The 25,091-nt window shown below is 34.0% G+C and overlaps 1 protein-coding gene across 1 annotated transcript in view; it reads left to right on the top strand.

Moving 5' to 3' along the window:
* The window catches only part of LOC138328428 (transmembrane protein 232-like), a 31,005-nt gene extending 8,059 nt beyond the window's left edge, over window positions 1-22,946 (top strand). Inside the window, exons 8-15 of the mRNA XM_069275236.1 lie at window positions 1,219-1,445; window positions 2,634-2,782; window positions 3,736-4,178; window positions 5,529-5,766; window positions 8,297-8,478; window positions 18,610-18,830; window positions 20,076-20,169; window positions 21,236-22,946. Coding sequence (XP_069131337.1) covers window positions 1,219-1,445; window positions 2,634-2,782; window positions 3,736-4,178; window positions 5,529-5,766; window positions 8,297-8,478; window positions 18,610-18,830; window positions 20,076-20,169; window positions 21,236-21,409 — 1,728 coding nt within the window. The 3' untranslated portion in view covers window positions 21,410-22,946. The remainder of the gene's footprint in view (window positions 1-1,218; window positions 1,446-2,633; window positions 2,783-3,735; window positions 4,179-5,528; window positions 5,767-8,296; window positions 8,479-18,609; window positions 18,831-20,075; window positions 20,170-21,235) is intronic.
* The last annotated feature ends 2,145 nt before the right edge of the window (window positions 22,947-25,091 follow it).

Genomic DNA, 25,091 nt, shown 5'->3' with positions numbered 1-25,091 from the left:
AGGGTCAGTATTCCTTCTCCTAACCTCACACTCCACTCAGTCGACCTAGCAGGGTCAGTATTCCTTCTCCTAACCTCGCACTCCACTCAGTCGACCTAGCAGGGTCAGTATTCCTTCTCCTAACCTCACACTCCACTCAGTCGACCTAGCAGGGTCAGTATTCCTTCTCCTAACCTCACACTCCACTCAGTCGACCTAGCAGGGTCAGTATTCCTTCTCCTAACCTTGCACTCCACTCAGTCGACCTAGCAGGGTCAGTATTCTTCTCCTATTCCACCCACTCTCCTAACCTCACACTCCACTCAGTCGACCTAGCAGGGTCAGTATTCCTTCTCCTAACCTCACACTCCACTCAGTCGACCTAGCAGGGTCAGTATTCCTTCTCCTAACCTCACACTCCACTCAGTCGACCTAGCAGGGTCAGTATTCCTTCTCCTAACCTCACACTCCACTCAGTCGACCTAGCAGGGTCAGTATTCCTTCTCCTAACCTCACACTCCACTCAGTCGACCTAGCAGGGTCAGTATTCCTTCTCCTAACCGCACACTCCACTCAGTCGACCTAGCAGGGTCAGTATTCCTTCTCCTAACCTCACACTCCACTCAGTCGACCTAGCAGGGTCAGTATTCCTTCTCCTAACCTCACACTCCACTCAGTCGACCTAGCAGGGTCAGTATTCCTTCTCCTAACCTCACACTCCACTCAGTCGACCTAGCAGGGTCAGTATTCCTTCTCCTAACCTCACACTCCACTCAGTCGACCTAGCAGGGTCAGTATTCCTTCTCCTAACCTCACACTCCACTCAGTCGACCTAGCAGGGTCAGTATTCCTTCTCCTAACCTCACACTCCACTCAGTCGACCTAGCAGGGTCAGTATTCCTTCTCCTAACCTCACACTCACTCAGTCGACCTAGCAGGGTCAGTATTCCTTCTCCTAACCTCACACTCCACTCAGTCGACCTAGCAGGGTCAGTATTCCTTCTCCTAACCTCACACTCCACTCAGTCGACCTAGCAGGGTCAGTATTCCTTCTCCTAACCTCACACTCCACTCAGTCGACCTAGCAGGGTCAGTATTCCTTCTCCTAACCTCACACTCCACTCAGTCGACCTAGCAGGGTCAGTATTCCTTCTCCTAACCTCACACTCCACTCAGTCGACCTAGCAGGGTTAGTGAGTGATACAGACATTAATGTGCTCTGATTTTTTTTTTATGCAGCCTGAGAGTCGCGACCAGTCCTATGTGGGCAGTACCAAAGACACGACCAGAGACAATACAAGCTTTTCAGCCCACAGCGGGGCAATCAGCAGCAGCGTACATGATCTAAGTCCCACCCTGTGGCATGCGCTAGACGTCTGGCGTTGTACAAATCATCTGGGCGGAGGACTTGGAGAGGCACTTCGAGCTTTAGCTCACTGTGGCATGGGACTATCCAATGAAAACTGGTTTGTTGTGGTCTATTCTGTCTGTGAAATATTTCAGGTGAAATACATGCTGTGTAGATACACTTTATTTTGGTGATTTTTGCAAGTCTACTGTTCACTGATATCAATGCACGCAATGAAAGAATTATGTATAGTTTGGGCACGTTTTGACTCCCAAATCTGTCATTTTTTGCAAACCTGTTATTTAGTGATTAAATTGTTGAATATAGAATATCAAGTACATCCTAGATACAATAAGTATGATAGTTATATGTCATTGCAGATGTAGTTGCTATGGTAACCATTCTATATATTGCAGTATAAGTTTGTTCAAGATTTTACTCTAAGTCAAAAACTATCAAAATAATAGGCAAAAAAAAAGACAAAATGTTAGAATTGAGTTAATTTATGCATATTTTGGATGGTTACCATGGCAACTTTAAGCTGCAATATCAGAAAAAATGTGAATTACAATTTAATCTGTGATGTAATAAATATCTCCAATTCAACAATTTTATTTCTAAATAGTTAGTTTAAAAATTTGATGGATGTGGGGGCCATAAATATCTTTGTCGTATAGTTCTTTGAAATCTGATTACTGGGGTATACTCATCAAATATTCTAATAAAAAATAAACGGATCGTTCATGATGTGGATAGAAATGAGGATTTTATGTAAAAAAAAACATTGGTTAATCAGAAGATATTATAAAAATTTGCAGAAAGGAGAAGATCTAGATGTTATTAAGTAATAGGCGGTAGATTATATAATTGGCTTGTGAACTAATGGAGTGTATTGGAAAAAAATTGTCGGTGACATCAAAATCAGTCCCAAAGATAGATAAATACAGAACAAATTTTAATTAACATTCATAGTTCCATAAACTCCATTTCTCTTAAATGTGTCAAGGATGGCTGGGGCCAAAATATGTAAAGTCAAACAAGTTATCTAGGTCATCATTTTTATGTACATTGAATTAGAACACCTCATTTTTGTTTATTTGTTTTGATTAGTTTTCATTTAAAGATGAATGTGTCATCCAAAAGACACGAGAAATATAAATCTCATTATCAAGGAAATGATGTAAAATTAGACCGCTTTTCTACCACTCACAAGGCCTGGTTTTTTTTTACATCACATTTGCTGAAGAAATTATTAATTGTATCCGATTTGATTTTAATTATAGGCTTTAATATTTTTATCTCCCAGGATTGATACAATGATAGCGCTTAAGATATTGGCTGAAGCAGCAAAGACTGATATAGCAGCAATGAAGACTCTTCACAGTTTGGCCCGGGGAAACAAACCTAAAATTCGAGGGGGAACTCCACCAGCTAGTTCTGGTACCGATGGTTCAGGTAACATAGCTATCATACCATTTATACAACATCAGTAATCCAATCTTTTTAGCCATTGTTGTCCACTGTCCATTGTTCATGAACTTTTCACACTTCTCCAGTGCTTGATGATCTGAAACAAGGCAGGCCAGCCTATCAAGTTCCTTTACCTTTCTATGATCACTCATCTATAATGGGAGACAATTTGTAACATGATTGTATAATTACAGTTTCCCTGTACGAGACTTTTGTTGGTCATGTGACATCCTGTTTTGTCAGTCGTCTTCTCAAAACTTCTCAAATTCTATCCAAGGGATTTGGCTGAAACTTGCCTGAATCCTGACAAGGTCCCGACCATATGTGTTGTTATTTTATGTTCAAACTCACAAAGGATCATGACAATGGAATAAGCCATATTTATATTGTCAAGACCAAGCACTGGAGGTATTTTTTGGGGTTGATCCGAAATCCAGGATGTCCACCATATTGCAAAAACACAGTTCCCCTTCATTTCTTATGGTGCTAAAAATTGTATAAATTGATCCAAGATGGGTGCCATGAACTTTAAGCCATATTTAGAATAAATTTATTTACGATGTGTTATATTATGCAGAGAGTGACTCAATGAGACTATAGCATAAGAGCACTGATTTTATATCAGTCAGATATGTGATAGTGTTTGTTAAGGATAAGAACATAATCCTAGAACAGTTACATTAGAATAATGTTTGCTAATTGACAACTTCTTTAATTTTAATTTTCAGTATATCAATGATACATTGAATTTGTTTAGACTTGCCTAGAGTTGACTGTACAATCCATAACTATAGGTATCAAATGATTCCAGAATGATACATTGAATTTGTTTAGACTTGCCTAGAGTTGACTGTACAATCCGTAACTATAGGTATTAAATGATTCCAGCAAATCTGTTCCTGCTGAGATTGACAGCTTTGTTTTTTGTGTACCTACAGATATTTACAGCGTGTCTAGTGATGGAGAGGAATCTCGTCGCGGTGACGATAGCTACCTGAGCTCTAAACCGACTCTCAGCGATATCTATGAACGCAGTGATGAGGACAGAGACTCCAGACTAACCAACAAACAAACTCCGGATCAGAGAGAACTGAGCCGAGAAAATCTGGAGAAATTTGACAACAAGCTAAAATCTGCCTTGAAGGAGAATACTTCTCCTGTGAAAAATCCACAGAGAGAGGTGTCATTTGCTGATAGCAATGGTAAAGGGAAGAAGAAGGAAAAAAAACACTCCAGAGAGTCAGATGATCCGGTAGAGCCGCACAATAGACAGTGGAAGCAGAGTGGTGAAAAGAGTGCTGAGACTGGGTTCCGAGTGGAGTTAGGGTCGGAGGGGCGGGACTCCCAGGCTAGCTCAGTACCTACCTACACCAATCTGCCTGTAAGCATGAAAACATTACACTGGTAATCATTTCTCTCTGTCTATCACAATGGCCGAGATGTTTATGTGTCCCGACATATTAACATCAGTTGTGAGTTTGAAACCCATGTGGGGGTACCCAGTTGCCTGGTACTGAGTGCTGGGTGATAGATTTTTATCTAGATACTTAAGCTTCCCTCCTCCTTTACCTGGCGCATCTGAAGGGTCAGGATGAACTGTTATAGAGTTAATGCTCCGGACGTCGTCATGCGCCGTTTGTCGTGCGTAAAGTTTTCATTCAAGCGACTTCTTCTCAATAACTGAAAGGCATATGTACTGATGTTTTGCCTGTAGCATGCTGGCATGAAGAGCTATCAAGTTTGTTTGAATGAATGACCTTGACCTTCATTTAAGGTCACAGGGGTCAAATAGGCTAAAATCTTTAAACAACTTTTAACCAAGAACCAAGAAGCCTAAACACTTGATATTTCCTGTGTAATACATAGAAATTTTCATTGTACATGTGTCTTAAGTATATATATGCACCAGATAGCAGGTGAGCGATTCAGGCCCATTGGGCCCTTATTCTATAACTTGGACTGAAGTGATTACTCATAGAGCTTTGATAGATTGACAGACTAACTGCCAAGATAAAATGTCACTTTTTCCATCAAAAAACAAACACCAACAATGTTCTCAATCACGATCATCATTGTGTTTGAGTTGGTACTGACGCTGGCAGGTAAAGGTAGGGAACTATAAACCAACATTGTACTAAATGTACGTCATGGCAGCCAATTCATCGACTGGAATTTAATAGAATTCAGAATGTAATTCTGTCACAATACTATCACAATTGTAGTCTGAAATAATTAAACTATTGCAATAGAGTTTTCCTGGATAGCAATAGTATTGCAATAGTTCAAATTGTAGGCGATAGCCACCCTTACCCCTATTTAAGCCAATGTTATATTGTCATATTGTTTTCAGATGACCAATACCCCTATATAAGCCAATGTCATATTGTTTTCAGATGACCAATACCTCTATATAAGCCAATGTCATATTGTTTTCAGATGACCGATACCTCTATATAAGCCAATGTCATATTGTTTTCAGATGACCGATAGCCCTATATAAGCCAATGTCTTATTGTCTTCAGATGACCGATTACCTTTATATAAGCCAATATAATATTGTTTTCAGATGACCGATACCTTTATATAAGCCAATATAATATTGTTTTCAGATGACCGATACCCGTATAAGCCAATGTCATATTGTTTTCAGATGACCAATACCTTTATAATAAGCCAATGTCATGTTGTTTTCAGATGACCTCTATATTAGCCAATGTCATATTGTTTTCAGATGACCGATACCCCTGGACTGAATGGTTGGCATTGGGAGGTGGCCATTACCTACACAGACATTCTGGCTGACATCTGTCTGTATGGGGCAAACGCTAACATCCAGAAGCTGGCTCTGATAGGGAACAATAAGGATGTGAGTACACCTGTGCGACATCATGTACGAAACCTTCCACTTAAAAGTACCGGTCTGTTGGACTTGGCATTCTTCCATGCTACAAATGAAGTGAAAGATGGAGGTAAGTTTTGAATAAGCTACCAAATTTTCCTTTTTAAGGACACCATGTTTTTGCTCAATTCATTTTGTAAAAATTTTATTGGAGACATACAGCTTTGGTCACTGCAGGCACTGATAGAATTATGTTTCACAACTGTTTGATGCTTAGATATTAATACTGTGTTGTATTCGGTAACTGTATGTTTGGTTATAAAGAAACAACAAGATTGTCTTGTTAAAATCACAGTACAGTATATTTTGTGTAAAACTCTGTTAACAATCTATTTGGTCGGTTTATACAAGTGTCTGGTTTATATAGGATATAACCTTTTCATGGTTGGCTGTGATTATGTAGCTCTGGAGGATAGATATCAGTCTTGTCTGCATCTCATTAATCGTAGCGTTGCAAAACATTCAGCAGTGCATGAAAATGATATAATTGATGTGTCATGTAAATTTGCAATAAATTCAGCAATGTCCAACATTTCTGAGATATACTGATAATTCATTTACCTTCCTTCATGTCTAAATCATAGACACGAAACACTTGGCTGTTGCTTCTAGTTACAAAGTCTCACACTCCAAATATTACCTTACAAGGAATGGCCTACAATATTTCACAACGATAGAAATACACATTAATAATAACTTTTTGTTGAAGTCCTCTCCTATAATTATGAATGTTCCTGAATAACAGACAAGTTATTATTTCTATCCCAGCGGGATCCCGGTTATATCACGGCGGGATCCAGGCAGGATCCCAGTAAATCCCAGAGTGATCCTGGTCATATCCTGGCGGGATCCTTGTCAATCCCAGTGTGATCCCGGTCATATCCTTGTATGACCCTGGTCAATCCCAGTGTGATCTCGGTCATATCCTGGTGGGATCCTGGTTAATTCTAGTGTGATCCCAGTCATATCCCGGTGGGATCCTGGTACAAAATCCAAGTGAGACCCTAGTGAAATATACAAGTGAATCCTATCTTTTGCAATATTGATCATAAATAATTTTGGTTTTTTGATGAACAAAAAAAATTGATATTTGTATGCAGTTCTATTTCAAACAAAGAATAAATACTTGAGATGTGTTACAACAGCTAGACAATTAACAAAAAGATTCTTATCAACTCATTTAGCCATTCCTTGAACTTCGAAGGTTATTGAATTTTGAATTGCACTAAAACTTTGTTCTTTTCATTATTATGTAAACTTATAATGCTACACACAAACAAAATATTATCTAAATTCAGTCAAAACTTATAAACACTAATAATTAATACCACCATTGCCTAATTGTAACTTATTTATCAATAAATTACTTTGTACTTTTATCGCTCAGAAAGATCATGCTTCAATGTTACTGGTCATTTCTAATAAAAAAACATAAGTGTGAATGCAATCTATGAATTTCTTTTCTTTAGGCTTATATAATGACTTTGGTAACATTATGAAACTTACCAAAAATGCTGAATTCTTAAAATTCACAAATGAATGCACAAAACTTTGACAACCCAACCTGGTAGTCTACATCTGAATTATGGACTGCCCAAACACAAAAGAGGTCCAAAAAAGGAAGTAACTCTTCTGTGACCAGTGGGGATTCTGATCATGTGAAATCCCATCGGTATTTGACAGACCCTCTGGGCTGGTGAGTGATACAGGCCCTCTTGGCTTGTGGGCGATACAGTCCCTCGATCCCACCTGTAGTTGACAGCCCCTCTGGGCTAGTGAGTGATACAGGCCCTCTTGGCTTGTGGGCGATACAGTCCCTCGATCCCACCGGTATTTGACAGCCCCTCTGGGCTGGTGAGCGATACAGGCCCTTGATCCCACCGGTTTTCAGGTCATCTGATCCGAAGGGTCAGGATGACCTATTGTCATCATGTACCGTCTGTCGTCGTGCCCTGTGTGTAAACTTTTCATTCAAACAACTTCTTCTCAATAACCAAATGGCCCAGGGTACTGATAATTGGCCTGTAGCATGCTGGGATGAAGGGCTACCAAGTTTGTTCAAATGAATGACCTTGACCTTCATTCAAGGTCACAGGGGTCAAAAAGGCTAAACTTTTCAAACGACTTCTCAAGAACCAGAAGGCCCAGGGTATTGACAGGCCCTTTGGGCTGGTGAGCGATACAGGCCCTCAGGGCTGGTGAACGATACAGGCCCTCTGGGCAGTGATACAGGCCTTGGGCTGGTGGGCGATACAGGCCCTAGGGCTGGTGGGCGATACAGGCCCTTTGGGCTGGTGAGCGATACAGGCCTCTGGGCGGGAGTGTGATACAGGCCCTTTGGGCTGGTGGGTGATACAGGCCCTCTGGGCTGAAGAGCAATACAGGCCCTTGGGCTGAGGGATACAGGCCCTCAGGGCTGGTGAATACGGGCTGGTGAGGGATACATGCCCTCAGGAGAGTAGCGATACAGGCCTTCTGGGCTGGTGAGCAATACAGGCCATCTGGGATGAATCTTGTTTGGTAGAGGTGCAAATTAGGTGAGCGATACTTTGTTCAGTTACATAACATACGGAGTTAAACAAAACTGTTTTTGCTTGTAGGTCCAAACGACTGGAGTTGGAGAATTCGATATGGAGCCATACAATCCCTGGTGAAGGTTGTCCGCTGTCTGGGTACAGATAAGAACAAGGAAGGCATGAAAACTGCAGCCTGGAATATCCTGCTGAAGGCACACTCTCATGAGAAGGATGATCGTGTGTTAGAGGCTCTCAAAGTGGGACAGGTACAGTCATACATACATATAACATATCAGGTACAGTCATACATACATATAATATCATCATGTCATTCACATACATATACATATATCATGTACAGTCATACATACATATAATATATCAGTTACAGTCATACATACATACTAATATATCAGATACAGTCATTCATACATATAATATATCAGATACAGTCATACATACATATAATATATCAGATACAGTCATACATACATATAATATATCAGGTACAGTCATACATACATATAATATATCAGGTACAGTCATACATACATATAATATATCAGGTACAGTCATACATACATATAATATATCAGGTACAGTCATACATACATATAATATATCAGGTACAGTCATACATACATATAATATATCAGATACAGTCATACATACATATAATATATCAGATACAGTCATACATACATATAATATATCAGGTACAGTCATACATATATATAATATATCAGGTACAGTCATACATACATATAATATATCAGGTACAGTCATACATACATATAATATATCAGATACAGTCATACATACATATAATATATCAGATACAGTCATACATACATATAATATATCAGGTACAGTCATACATACATATAATATATCAGATACAGTCATACATACATATAATATATCAGGTACAGTCATACATACATATAATATATCAGATACAGTCATACATACATATAATATATCAGGTACAGTCATACATACATATAATATATCAGGTACAGTCATACATACATATAATATATCAGGTACAGTCATACATACATATAATATATCAGGTACAGTCATACATACATATAATATATCAGGTACAGTCATACATACATATAATATATCAGGTACAGTCATACATACATATAATATATCAGGTACAGTCATACATACATATAATATATCAGTTACAGTCATACATACATATAATATATCAGGTACAGTCATACATACATATAATATATCAGATACAGTCATACATACATATAATATATCAGGTACAGTCATACATACATATAATATATCAGGTACAGTCATACATACATATAATATATCAGATACAGTCATTCATACATATAATATTATCATACATACATATAATATATCATGTACAGTCCATACATACATATAATATATCAGATACAGTCATACATATATATAATATATCAGATACAGTCATACATACATATAATATATCAGGTACAGTCATACATACATATAATATATCAGTTACAGTCATACATACATATAATATATCAGGTACAGTCATACATACATATAATATTATCATACATACATATAATATATCATGTACAGTCATACATACATATAATATATCAGATACAGTCATACATACATATAATATATCAGGTACAGTCATTCATACATATAATATATCAGTTACAGTCATACATACATATAATATATCAGGTACAGTCATACATACATATAATATATATCATACATACATATAATATATCAGGTACAGTCATTCATACATATAATATATCAGATACAGTCAAACATATATATAATATATCAGGTACAGTCATTCATACATATAAATATATCAGATACAGTTATTCATACATATAATATATCAGATACAGTCATACATACATATAATATATCAGATACAGTCATTCATACATATAATATATCAGGTACAGTCATACATACATATAATATATCAGTACAGTCATACATACATATAATATATCAGATACAGTCATACATATATATAATATATCAGATACAGTCATACATACATATAATATATCAGGTACAGTCATACATACATATAATATATCAGATACAGTCATACATACATATAATATATCAGGTACAGTCATACATACATATAATATATCAGGTACAGTCATACATACATATAATATATCAGGTACAGTCATACATACATATAATATATCAGGTACAGTCATACATACATATAATATATCAGATACAGTCATACATACATATAATATATCAGATACAGTCATACATACATATAATATATCAGGTACAGTCTTACATACATATAATATATCAGATACAGTCATACATACATATAATATATCAGGTACAGTCATACATACATATAATATATCAGGTACAGTCATACATACATATAATATATCAGACACAGTCATTCATACATAAATATATCATGTACAGTCATACATACATATAATATATTCAGATACAGTCATACATACATATAATATATCAGGTACAGTCATACATACATATAATATATCAGACACAGTCATACATACATATAATATATCATGTACAGTCATACATACATATAATATATCAGATACAGTCATACATACATATAATATATCAGGTACAGTCATACATACATATAATATATCAGATACAGTCATACATACATATAATATATCAGGTACAGTCATACATACATATAATATATCAGGTACAGTCATACATACATATAATATATCAGATACAGTCATACATACATATAATATATCAGGTACAGTCATACATACATATAATATATCAGGTACAGTCATACATACATATAATATATCAGGTACAGTCATACATACATATAATATTATCATACATACATATAATATATCATGTACAGTCATACATACATATAATATATCAGATACAGTCATACATACATATAATATATCAGTACAGTCAAACATACATATAATATATCAGGTACAGTCATACATACATATAATATATCATGTACAGTCATACATACATATAATATATCAGATACAGTCATACATACATATAATATATCAGATACAGTCAAACATACATATAATATATCAGGTACAGTCATACATACATATAATATATCATGTACAGTCATACATACATATAATATATCAGGTACAGTCATACATACATATAATATATCAGGTACAGTCATACATACATATAATATATCAGATACAGTCATACATACATATAATATATCAGATACAGTCATACCAGGTTACATATAAATATGTCATAGTAATATATTGCAATTAATACATTTTTATTATAATCAGAGTACACGTCATTAACAACATTTAAATATATTAATTGTAATACAGTTCATATACATTCTAAAAATGTAAAATATCATTAACAATACAATTCATTTCAATATACATAATACATATTTCTAATGTCCAAATCATACCAAGATAATTAATGACATATAATTGGCTATATAGAAATTTAACAAGTAACACATGTGAGGGCATGGACCCATAGTACATACACCTACACTTGTACCTCTTTTTTACCTGTAGTTTACCCCTCAGGCACTATACATATAATGTGAGGTGTGAGACACATATAGCCTGTGAATACAACTCACAAAGGTCCTACATGCACTTATATAACATCTGTTATCACTAATAGCATAATCTATATGAAGGCAAAAGTATAGATGATATCTCATAATAGTCCTCACCGCCCACCTGCCAAGAAAATTAAAACAGAAGTCTTTTTCAGTTTTCTATCCCATTACACCCCCCGTCATATCCCACGTAAAGAGACACAACTCAGGTCTTAAATTCAATGCTTTAAATGAGAGATGTTGTGACCCATTAAAGCTCTAGGAAAAGATAATCCTTGCTGATATCACACATTCGTCTATTTTAGCTAGCAAGCATTTATAGCATATACAAGCCACTTCTGCTCCAGTAGAGAGATTGTTTAGTGCTGCTGCCAAAGTATTCCAATCACACATAATCAGACTGTCTGATGATAATTTTCAAGCTGATGATGATAAAATGCAATTCAAAAACATGAATACCTGGTACCTAAAGTTGACACATTTGCCAATGTTACTGCTAGGTCCAATAAAAATGTACATGTAAAACTAATACACCCTACCAGTACTCAATTGTAACTTGCGGTTTATGTGAAGTGAACATGTGTTCTGTCAGAATTTACTGATATTGACTTATATATTCTGTATCAATGCTAAATTGTATGATGTTTATCAAAAATTAAACATATTAGGAAAATGTAATGTGTAATTGTAATTAATTACTTTTTGAATGTAATTGTAATTGTAATTAATTACATTTACAAAACTGAGTAATTGTAATTGTAATTTGTAATTGACTTTAGACCAAGTAATTGTAAATTGTAATTAATTACATTGCAATGTAATTGACCCCAACCCTGAGTCATACATACATATAATATATCAGGTACAGTCATACATACATATAATATATCTTGTACAGTCATACATACATATAATATATCAGGTACAGTCATACATACATATAATATATCAGGTACAGTCATACATACATATAATATATCAGATACAGTCATTCATACATATAATATATCAGGTACAGTCATTCATACATATAATATATCAGTTACAGTCATACATACATATAATATATCAGGTACAGTCATACATACATATAATATTATCATACATACATATAATATATCAGGTACAGTCATTCATACATATAATATATCAGATACAGTCAAACATATATATAATATATCAGGTACAGTCATTCATACATATAAATATATCAGATACAGTTATTCATACATATAATATATCAGATACAGTCATACATACATATAATATATCAGATACAGTCATTTCATACATATAATATATCAGGTACAGTCATACATACATATAATATATCAGTTACAGTCAAACATACATATAATATATCAGATACAGTCATACATACATATAATATATCAGATACAGTCATTCATACATATAATATATCAGATACAGTCATTCATACATATAATATATCAGATACAGTCATACATACATATAATATATCAGACACAGTCATTCATACATATAATATATCAGGTACAGTCATACATACATATAATATATCAGGTACAGTCATACATACATATAATATATCAGGTACAGTCATACATACATATAATATATCAGATACAGTCATACATACATATAATATATCAGATACAGTCATACATACATATAATATATCAGATACAGTCTTACATACATATAATATATCAGATACAGTCATACATACATATAATATATCAGGTACAGTCATACATACATATAATATATCAGGTACAGTCATACATACATATAATATATCAGACACAGTCATTCATACATAAAATATATCATGTACAGTCATACATACATATAATATATCAGATACAGTCATACATACATATAATATATCAGGTACAGTCATACATACATATAATATATCAGACACAGTCATTCATACATATAATATATCATGTACAGTCATACATACATATAATATATCAGATACAGTCATACATACATATAATATATCAGATACAGTCATACATACATATAATATATCAGGTACAGTCATACATACATATAATATATCTTGTACAGTCATACATACATATAATATATCAGGTACAGTCATACATACATATAATATATCAGGTACAGTCATACATACATATAATATTATCATACATACATTTAATATATCATGTACAGTCATACATACATATAATATATCAGATGCAGTCATACATACATATAATATTATCATACATACATATAAATATATCATGTACAGTCATACATACATATAATATATCAGATACAGTCATACACATACATATAATATATCAGGTACAGTCAAACATACATATAATATATCAGGTACAGTCATACATACATATAATATATCATGTACAGTCATACATACATATAATATATCAGATACAGTCATACATACATATTATATATCAGATACAGTCAAACATACATATAATATATCAGGTACAGTCATACATACATATTAATATATCATGTACAGTCATACATACATATAATATATCAGGTACAGTCATACATACATATAATATATCATGTACAGTCATACATACATATAATATATCAGATACAGTCATACATACATATAATATATCAGGTACAGTCAAACATACATATAATATATCAGGTACAGTCATTCATACATATAATATATCAGATACAGTCAAACATATATATAATATATCAGGTTCAGTCATACATACATATAACATATCAGGTACAGTCAAACATACATATAATATATCAGGTACAGTCATACATACATATAATATATCAGATACAGTCATTCATACATATAATATATCAGATACAGTCAAACATACATATAATATATCAGGTACAGTCATACATACATATAATATATCAGATACAGTCAAACATACATATAATATATCAGATACAGTCATTCATACATATAATATATCAGATACAGTCATACATACATATAATATATCAGGTACAGTCATTCATACATATAATATATCAGATACAGTCATACATACATATAATATATCAGGTACAGTCATACATACATATAATATATCAGACACAGTCATTCATACATAATAATATATCATGTACAGTCATACATACATATAATATATCAGATACAGTCATACATACATATAATATATCAGATACAGTCATACATACATATAATATATCAGGTACAGTCATACATACATATAATATATCTTGTACAGTCATACATACATATGATATATCAGGTACAGTCATACATACATATAATATATCAGGTACAGTCATACATACATATAATATTATCATACATACATTTAATATATCATGTACAGTCATACATACATATAATATATCAGATGCAGTCATACATACATATAATATTATCATACATACATATAATATATCATGTACAGTCATACATACATATAATATATCAGATACAGTCATACATACATATAATATATCAGGTACAGTCAAACATACATATAATATATCAGGTACAGTCATACATACATATAATATATCATGTACAGTCATACATACATATAATATATCAGATACAGTCATACATACATATTATATATCAGATACAGTCAAACATACATATAATATATCAGGTACAGTCATACATACATATAATATATCATGTACAGTCATACATACATATAATATATCAGGTACAGTCATACATACATATAATATATCATGTACAGTCATACATACATATAATATATCAGATACAGTCATACATACATATAATATATCAGGTACAGTCAAACATACATATAATATATCAGGTACAGTCATTCATACATATAATATATCAGATACAGTCAAACATATATATAATATATCAGGTACAGTCATACATACATATAACATATCAGGTACAGTCAAACATACATATAATATATCAGGTACAGTCATACATACATATAATATATCAGATACAGTCATTCATACATATAATATATCAGATACAGTCAAACATACATATAATATATCAGGTACAGTCATACATACATATAATATATCAGATACAGTCAAACATACATATAATATATCAGATACAGTCATACATACATATAATATATCAGATACAGTCATACATACATATAATATATCAGGTACAGTCATTCATACATATAATATATCAGATACAGTCATACATACATATAATATATCAGGTACAGTCATACATACATATAATATATCAGATACAGTCATTCATACATATAATATATCAGGTACAGTCATACATACATATAATATATCAGTTACAGTCAAACATACATATAATATATCAGATACAGTCATTCATACATATAATATATCAGATACAGTCATACATACATATAATATATCAGGTACAGTCATACATACATATAATATATCAGATACAGTCATACATACATATAATATATCAGATACAGTCATTCATACATATAATATATCAGATACAGTCATACATACATATAATATATCAGATACAGTCATACATACATATAATATATCAGTTACAGTCATACATACATATAATATATCAGATACAGTCATTCATACATATAATATATCAGATACAGTCATACATACATATGATATATCAGGTACAGTCATACATACATATAATATATCAGATACAGTCATACATATATATATACTATATCAGGTACAGTCATACATACATATAATATATCAGGTACAGTCATACATACATATAATATATCAGATTCAGTCTTACATACATATAATATATCAGATACAGTCATACATACATATAATATATCAGGTACAGTCATACATACATATAATATATCAGGTACAGTCATACATACATATAATATATCAGGTACAGTCATACATACATATAATATATCAGATACAGTCATACATACATATAATATATCAGGTACAGTCATACATACATATAATATATCAGATACAGTCATACATACATATAATATATCAGGTACAGTCATACATACATATAATATATCAGATACAATCATACATACATATAATATATCAGGTACAGTCATACATACATATAATATATCAGGTACAGTCATACATACATATAATATATCAGGTACAGTCATACATACATATAATATATCAGATACAGTCATACATATATATAATATATCAGATACAGTCATACATACATATAATATATCAGGTACAGTCATACATACATATAATATATCAGATACAGTCATTCATACATATAATATATCAGATACAGTCATACATACATATAATATATCAGGTACAGTCATACATACATATAATATATCAGATACAGTCATTCATACATATAATATATCAGGTACAGTCATACATACATATAATATATCTTGTACAGTCATACATACATATAATATATCAGATACAGTCATACATACATATAATATATCAGATACAGTCATTCATACATATAATATATCAGATACAGTCATACATACATATAATATATCAGACACAGTCATTCATACATATAATATATCAGGTACAGTCAAACATACATATAATATATCAGGTACAGTCATACATACATATAATATATCAGGTACAGTCATACATACATATAATATATCAGATACAGTCATACATACATATAATATATCAGATACAGTCATACATACATATAATATATCAGATACAGTCATACATACATATAATATATCAGATACAGTCATACATACATATAATATATCAGGTACAGTCATACATACATATAATATATCAGGTACAGTCATACATACATATAATATATCAGATACAGTCATCCATCATTCATACATAAAATATATCATGTACAGTCATACATACATATAATATATCAGATACAGTCATACATACATATAATATATCAGGTACAGTCATACATACATATAATATATCAGGTACAGTCAAACATATATATGATATACTTACGACGTAAGTGTATTTGTGTATGATATATCATTCTTATTCCTCCCAGAATCATACTGATATTAGTGTATTTGTGTTGATATATCATTCTTATTCCTCCCAGAATCATACTGATATTAGTGTATTTGTGTTGATGTATCGTTCTTATTCCTCCCAGAATCATACTGATATTAGTGTATTTGTGTTGATGTATCATTCTTATTCCTCCCAGTTGATCATATCGTTCTTATTCCTCCCAGAATCATACTGATATTAGTGTATTTGTGTTGATGTATCGTTCTTATTCCTCCCAGAATCATACTGATATTAGTGTATTTGTGTATGATATATCATTCTTATTCCTCCCAGAATCATACTGATATTAGTGTATTTGTGTTGATATATCATTCTTATTCCTCCCAGAATCATACTGATATTAGTGTATTTGTGTTGATATATCATTCTTATTCCTCCCAGAATCATACTGATATTAGTGTATTTGTGTTGATGTATCATTCTTATTCCTCCCAGAATCATACTGATATTAGTGTATTTGTGTTGATATATCATTCTTATTCCTCCCAGAATCATACTGATATTAGTGTATTTGTGTATGATGTATCATTCTTATTCCTCCCAGAATCATACTGATATTAGTGTATTTGTGTTGATATATCATTCTTATTCCTCCCAGAATCATACTGATATTAGTGTATTTGTGTTGATATATCATTCTTATTCCTCCCAGAATCATACTGATATTAGTGTATTTGTGTTGATATATCATTCTTAATCCTCCCAGAATCATACTGATATTAGTGTATTTGTGTTGATATATCGTTCTTCCTCCTTCCAGGTTCATACTGACATAGAACAGCTCTTTGAGAAGTTTGCAACGCAATCTCAGCCGGTGATGATTGGATCCAAGATGGCCGCTGGACTATCAAACATCTATCTGCCACCACTACCACCTCCTGTCGACCCATTTATCCCTAAACCAAAGGCTACATCCCCGCCCTTCAACCTTAAACCGGACATCACTCCCAAAAACACAGTCCCTAATCGGACTTCCCTAAAGTAAGTCCAATAGGAACAGAAAGAGCCCTTTTGTCGGTGTGTTGGCAATGATAAGATGATCAAATTAATGTCAGAATGAAGATAGCAAGGATATTGCTCACCGAGCATGTTAAGACAACCCCAGCAATGTTATATGAAGTGTAATTCTCATCAAACTCAGTTGAATGTACCATATTGGACTAATAAGTGCCCTTATTTTTGTAAGTGCCCCTTCCTTAGATGTTTTGAGACATTAAGTTTACTCATGTTGACTCAGACAGACAAAAATTATGAAAACCTTGATGATTTCTCTATATGATTTCTTTAGTAAATTCACTAATTATTATTGACTTGGTTGTGTGAAATATCAGACCCAATTTGGTCCTTATTGAACTCCCCTTCAGTATTCTAACCGCCCTGGGCGCATATTGGGTCGAATACAGTAGATATAGGTAGTGAATTAAACACATCCTTTGTAAAGGAAGAATTTCCTCTATTTCCTCTATCAACTCTTCCCCTGCAGCCAGTTGGGGCTTTCTGGTCTATATTTCATTAGAAAGACTAACTTTTGGCCTAACTTATGCCAGGTAAGGGATTAAGTCCAAAATTAAAGTTACTTGCATGGTACTACGTTTCATTTCATCAAGCAGTCTATATGACCAGTGGTAAGTTTGGACTAAGATATGGACTAAAGTTAGTCATGACTATCCAAAGTCATAAGTACTCACCTTCAAAGATAATATTGAATTGAAATTTTTTGGAAGGGGGGTACTTTTTAAGCAGAATAAAAAGTATCCTCCCTCCCATTTCCTCTGGGGTAGGGATAAGCAGGGTTATGGATCACAGATAGTTGTATATTATACCACTGGAGTCCTTTTTACATATTTCAACCTCAACCATTTGAGACCAAAAATATAAGAATTAATTCGCTTTAAGATTGGAATTTTTGGTAGGGGGTTACATTTAATGCAGAATAAAGAGTACCCCCCTATTCCCCTGGGATAGGAAGGAGTTGTAGGTTGGGTCAGAAAAATTTTTAAATAACCGCTACAAGGTCACTTAACAAAATTTTGCTTGAAGATTGAAATTTTTAGGTCACCTGACCATATACAATGTCTGAATTGTTTGTCAAAGAAAATGTGAACGTTTTTAGCCAGATGATCTTTAAGGCCAATTGGACCAAGTTGTGTTTATAATAAATTATAGATAATGTGTTAATATTTGTTAAATCTAGCACTTGATCATGCAGCCATATGTTTGTTGTAGGGAAGAGATCATGCTCGCTACTGCCCTGTATGAACCTCCTGTGGACTTCAGAAAGAGGACAAGCTTTGATTTGAGAAGGATTGTGGAAGATCAAGTATGTTTACCTATCAGATCATGAGGGCTGTGGTCATGGTCTTACGACCTTTATGATCAAGTTTGAACCGTTATTGGGCAATATGGAGTACACCCCTGATACATTTAGTTGTGTATCATTACAGATGAGTTTGCCATAGTCACCATCTAAAATTAGGCCAAGAAGGGGTCAATCACTTTGTGGCATTTCACGGCCACTCATTGATAAGAGAAATATTTTTACATGAAGATGCTATGTTAAATTCTCTCACATCAAGTTAGTAAATCATACCTTTACCACGTTGTTTTGGGATCTCGAAATTTCCATATAGCTTACATGGTAAACATAAACTTTCTCCCAAATTAATTACTCTGCTTTGTCCTTATAGTTCTAACACCACAAGACTGACAGCAGCAATATTTACTTTGACAGGATTGACAGTGGCTTTATTTACTTTGCCACGACTGGACAGCCTCCATATTTACTTTGACACGACTGACAGTAGCCATATTTACTTTGACACGACTGACAGTGCCCATATTTTTCTCAAAATGTCTGACAGTGGCCATATTTATTTGACTGACTGACAGTGGCCATATTTACTTTGACTGACTGACAGTGGCCATATTTACTTTGACTGACTGACAGTGGCCATATTTACTTTGACTGACTGACAGTGGCCATATTTACTTTGACTGACTGACAGTAGCCATATTTACTTTGACTGACTGACAGTGACCATATACTTTGACACAGCTGACAGCAGCCATATTTACTTTGACTGACCGACAGTGGCCATATTTTTTTTGACACAACTGTCAGTGGCCATATTTACTTTGACACGGCAAACAGCGGCCATTTTTACTTAGATTGACTGACAGTTGCCATATTTACTTAGTCATGACTGACAGTGGCCATATTCTTTGACATGACTGTCAGTGTCCATATACTTTGACACAACTGACAGCAGCCACATCTACTTTGACATGACTGACAGTGGCCATATACTTTGACATGACTGACAGTTGTCATATATACTTTGTATGGAGCTACCCTATGTTTTACATTTGGTTTTTGATCTTTTCAGTGGCGTAAGGAACTGCAAAGAGATATGGAAGAGGAAGAGAAACAGAGACAACAGGAGTTATCTGCCAATAACACGGCAGAGGAGGAGAGGCAGCGATATGTGGCACATGTACGGGCAGAGAAACTGGCCAATAACAAACGCAGTCCAGTACTCGTCAGCCCCCCACACATGTAGGCTGGGTAAACACAGTCCAGTACTCGTCAGCTCCCCACACATGTAAGCTGGGTGTCTAATGATCTGGACAACATAAAGTCGTCAGTGACAGGAGTTCCTTTACACTCTATATTGTTCTAAGTATGAACAGATGATAAGGATACATATATTGTGAGAGTCACATCTCTATAGCTGTTGCTTTACACATCAGTTTGGTCTTTTTTCCGTTGAATTACAGTTGGGTAATTTAAGATAGAGATTTGCTGACACACATTGCTGATGAACCCATATGCTTTGGCTTCTAGGATTTTTTTAGCCCACCATTATCAGAATTTGGGACTGATCAGTTTAAATAGATCAAAGATAATGGGCGATTTCTATGAAGTACTTGAGACTTTGATACCGGTACATGATGCCAATATATAGTATCGTTAATCAATTTTAGATATACTGTATGTACCTGTTTTAAAAAGTACTGATACTCTTATTGCTATTTTGAAAGATAGACACACTTTTCTTAGGAAATCCACATACAACAGTGACTAAATGAAGGAGGCAGATCATTAAAAGTCTTGCAATGCTGTTTTATGATGAAAAATAGCAACATATATACTTTCCTATACAATTACCATGTTAAATCTGTGTGTAACTGTAGTAAATTAATCAACCAGAATATTTCTTCAAAAGTTTCAGTATCGGCATCGGTAAAATACCAGTATCAATGGTACTGGTATGGAATTTCATTCCTAAAGGTATCTAAGCCTACTTGAGTCGGATGTTGAGAATAGCTAGTACATGGTAACATTAAGTTTAGCTAGATGTGAAGATCTTCAGCTATTGTATATCAATTACAATTAATGTTGTTTATTTTGTTTGAATCGGCCTATTTAAAAAAAAATAATTTAAACATATCTGTCTAAAGCTTACAAGTATAGTCTATTTCCAAAGCCAATGTATTTTCAAGCTTCATTAATTATCTTTGATTAAGAAATTCAAGGCCTACTTTCAAGATTGGCCATTTATGTCATGGCGCTGTGTCCATAATGTCCCTCCGTTTCCTTTAAATTGCTACTTGTCATAGAGCTCTACATGGATTGTAGCCAAATTTGGCCAGAAACATCCTTGGAGGCAGGGGAACAGTTTTGTATAAATTTTGGCCCTGACCACCTGGGGCAGGAGGGGCAGGGCCCAATAGGGGAAATAGAGGTAAATTCTTTCAGAAAAGGAACAATGAACCTGTATTCAGAACAGTACTTGGCATTACAAACCAGGTGAGGGATACAGGCCCTCTCGGTCTCTTGTTTATTCAGGCTTAATTATTATCAAGATTTTAGGGTATTCTTTCTCCAGTATTCCATTGAAAATCATAAGGTTTGGTAAATTAGCTATGAAAATTGTTCAATTGGACAAAAATATAGTATGTTTGTCTAATAAACGTATGGTTACCACACACAAAATATGTATTGTAAAATTCTTGCTTTTTATGTCATGTATGATTACTTTTATAATGTATATAGAAACTTTGTAGTAAATAAAACTAAAACTGCGGAAATCTCAATATTGTTTTATTATATTTTATTAGAGAATTGCTAATTTCTATTCAACTTTGTCCATCCTCATGATTTATGCATTATATTCACCTTGAATTATGTGTCCATAAACAATTTATATTAATTTGCAACTTCCACAAAACTACTTAAAGGGACCATTCAGTGAAGCTAATTCTGTTACATAACCACGAACAAAATATGACATTTATGTATTGTTCTATGTTCCTTATGAAACATACAACAAAAAATATTGACAAAATCCACGACATTGTTCAGTATTTGAATTGATAACGTTGAAATTTCAAATGGTAAAGCAATATAATTAAGTAGGTACATATATGCTGTAACCACAACCAAGTTAATGTCGGATATTTAAACAAATGCAATACATAAGCACCGTGGAGTTTATGAAAATGTTTCCAGCTCACCTGGCACGAAGGGCAGGTGAGCTTATTTCATGGCGCAGCGCCATCGTACGTCCGTCAACATTTCCTTTAAATCGCTACTAGTCATAGAGTTCCATATGGATTGTGACCGAATTTGGCCAGAATCATCCTCTGGGGAAGGGGAACAGAGTTTGTATAAATTTTGGCTCTTGAACCCCTGGGGGGAGGAAGGGTGGGGCCCAATAGTGGAAATAGAGGTAAAGCCTTTAAATCGCTACTAGTCATAGAGTTCTGCATGGATTGTATCTGAGTTAGGCCAGAATCATTCTCTAGGGAAAGGGAACAGAGTTTGTATAAATTTTGGCTCTGTATTTGTATTGATAACATTACTTGGCATTACAAACCAGGAGAGCATTTCAGACCCTCTATGTCATTTGTTAAGACAGGAGCATGCACCTAATAAGGTTACCACACTACTGTAAGAACAATTTCAGTAGATCTAGACAAAAGTTGCCTAACTCCACTAGCAAGGGCCTGAGGGTTTGGCATACAAGACGTCTGACCACAGTGTTTAACATTTCATCCGCATTTCACCACACGGTTCAAAAAGGCTAAAATATTTAAATGACTTCTTCTCAAGAACTAAAAGGCCTAGGGTACTGATATTGGGCCTGTAGCATGCTGGGATGAAGGGTTACTAAATTTGTTCAAATGAATGACATTGACCTTCATTCAAGGCCACGGGGGTCAAAAAGGCTAAAATATTGAAATGACTTCTTCTCATTAACCAAAAGGCCCAGGGTACTAATATTGGGCATGTAGCATGCTGGGATGAAGGGCTACTAAGTTTGTGCAAATGAGTGACCTTGACCTTCATTCAAGGTCACAGGTTTCACAAAGTTCAAATAGGCTGAAACGTCTTTAAACAAATTCTTAACAACCAAGAGGCCTAGAGACCTGATATTGGGCCTCTGACATGTTGGGATGAAGGGCTACCAAGTGTGTTCAAATGAATAACCTTGAACTTCATTCAAGGTCACAGGGTCAAATAGTCTAAAATCTTTAAACAACTTCTTGTTAATAATCAAGAGGCCTAATATTGAGTCTATATCATGCTGGGATGAAGGGCTACCAAGTTTGTTCAAATGAATGACTTTCATTCAAGGTCACAAGGGTCAAATCGGCTATGATCTTTAAATAATTTCTTTTCAATAACTAAGATACCTAGAGACATGATATTTAGCCTGTGACATCCTGGGATGAAGTGCTACCAAGTTTATTCAAATAAATGACCTTGACCTTCCTTCAAATACAAAGTACGGGACATGACACCTTCAAAGGAGATTGTGGATGAACACAGTTATGGGTAACTGTTTATTTATCACCACAAGCGTAGATATACTGGACAGGGAGTTGGCTTTCATATTATTTACCAAGTGTTGCGGAACAAGTGTTTCCATTATTTTGCACACAACTGACGTAAAACTGAGGGCCTGTAATTTCCAGCGAGTGATTTGTTCCCTTTTGGGTAGATCGCACATACATGTGCTTTTATCCATCCTGTTGGTACCGGTACCATTCCCATTTCTAGACTGATTGTAAAATAGTGTTAGCGGCGATGCAATTGTATTTGCCAGTTTCTTGAGTTGAGAAGTCGTGGGTGTACTCCATCTGGTCCCGGGGATTTATTAATGTTGAGATTTAAAATTGCTTTCTGTGTTTCTTCATTTGTAAATATCAAGTTTCCCATCTCTGTTCTGATATACT

This window comes from Argopecten irradians, chromosome 7 (genome assembly GCF_041381155.1).
Source record: "Argopecten irradians isolate NY chromosome 7, Ai_NY, whole genome shotgun sequence".
Lineage (NCBI taxonomy): Eukaryota > Metazoa > Mollusca > Bivalvia > Pectinida > Pectinidae > Argopecten > Argopecten irradians.
The sequence above is the reverse complement of the archived record's forward strand: the minus strand, read 5'-3'. Positions and strand labels throughout refer to the sequence as shown.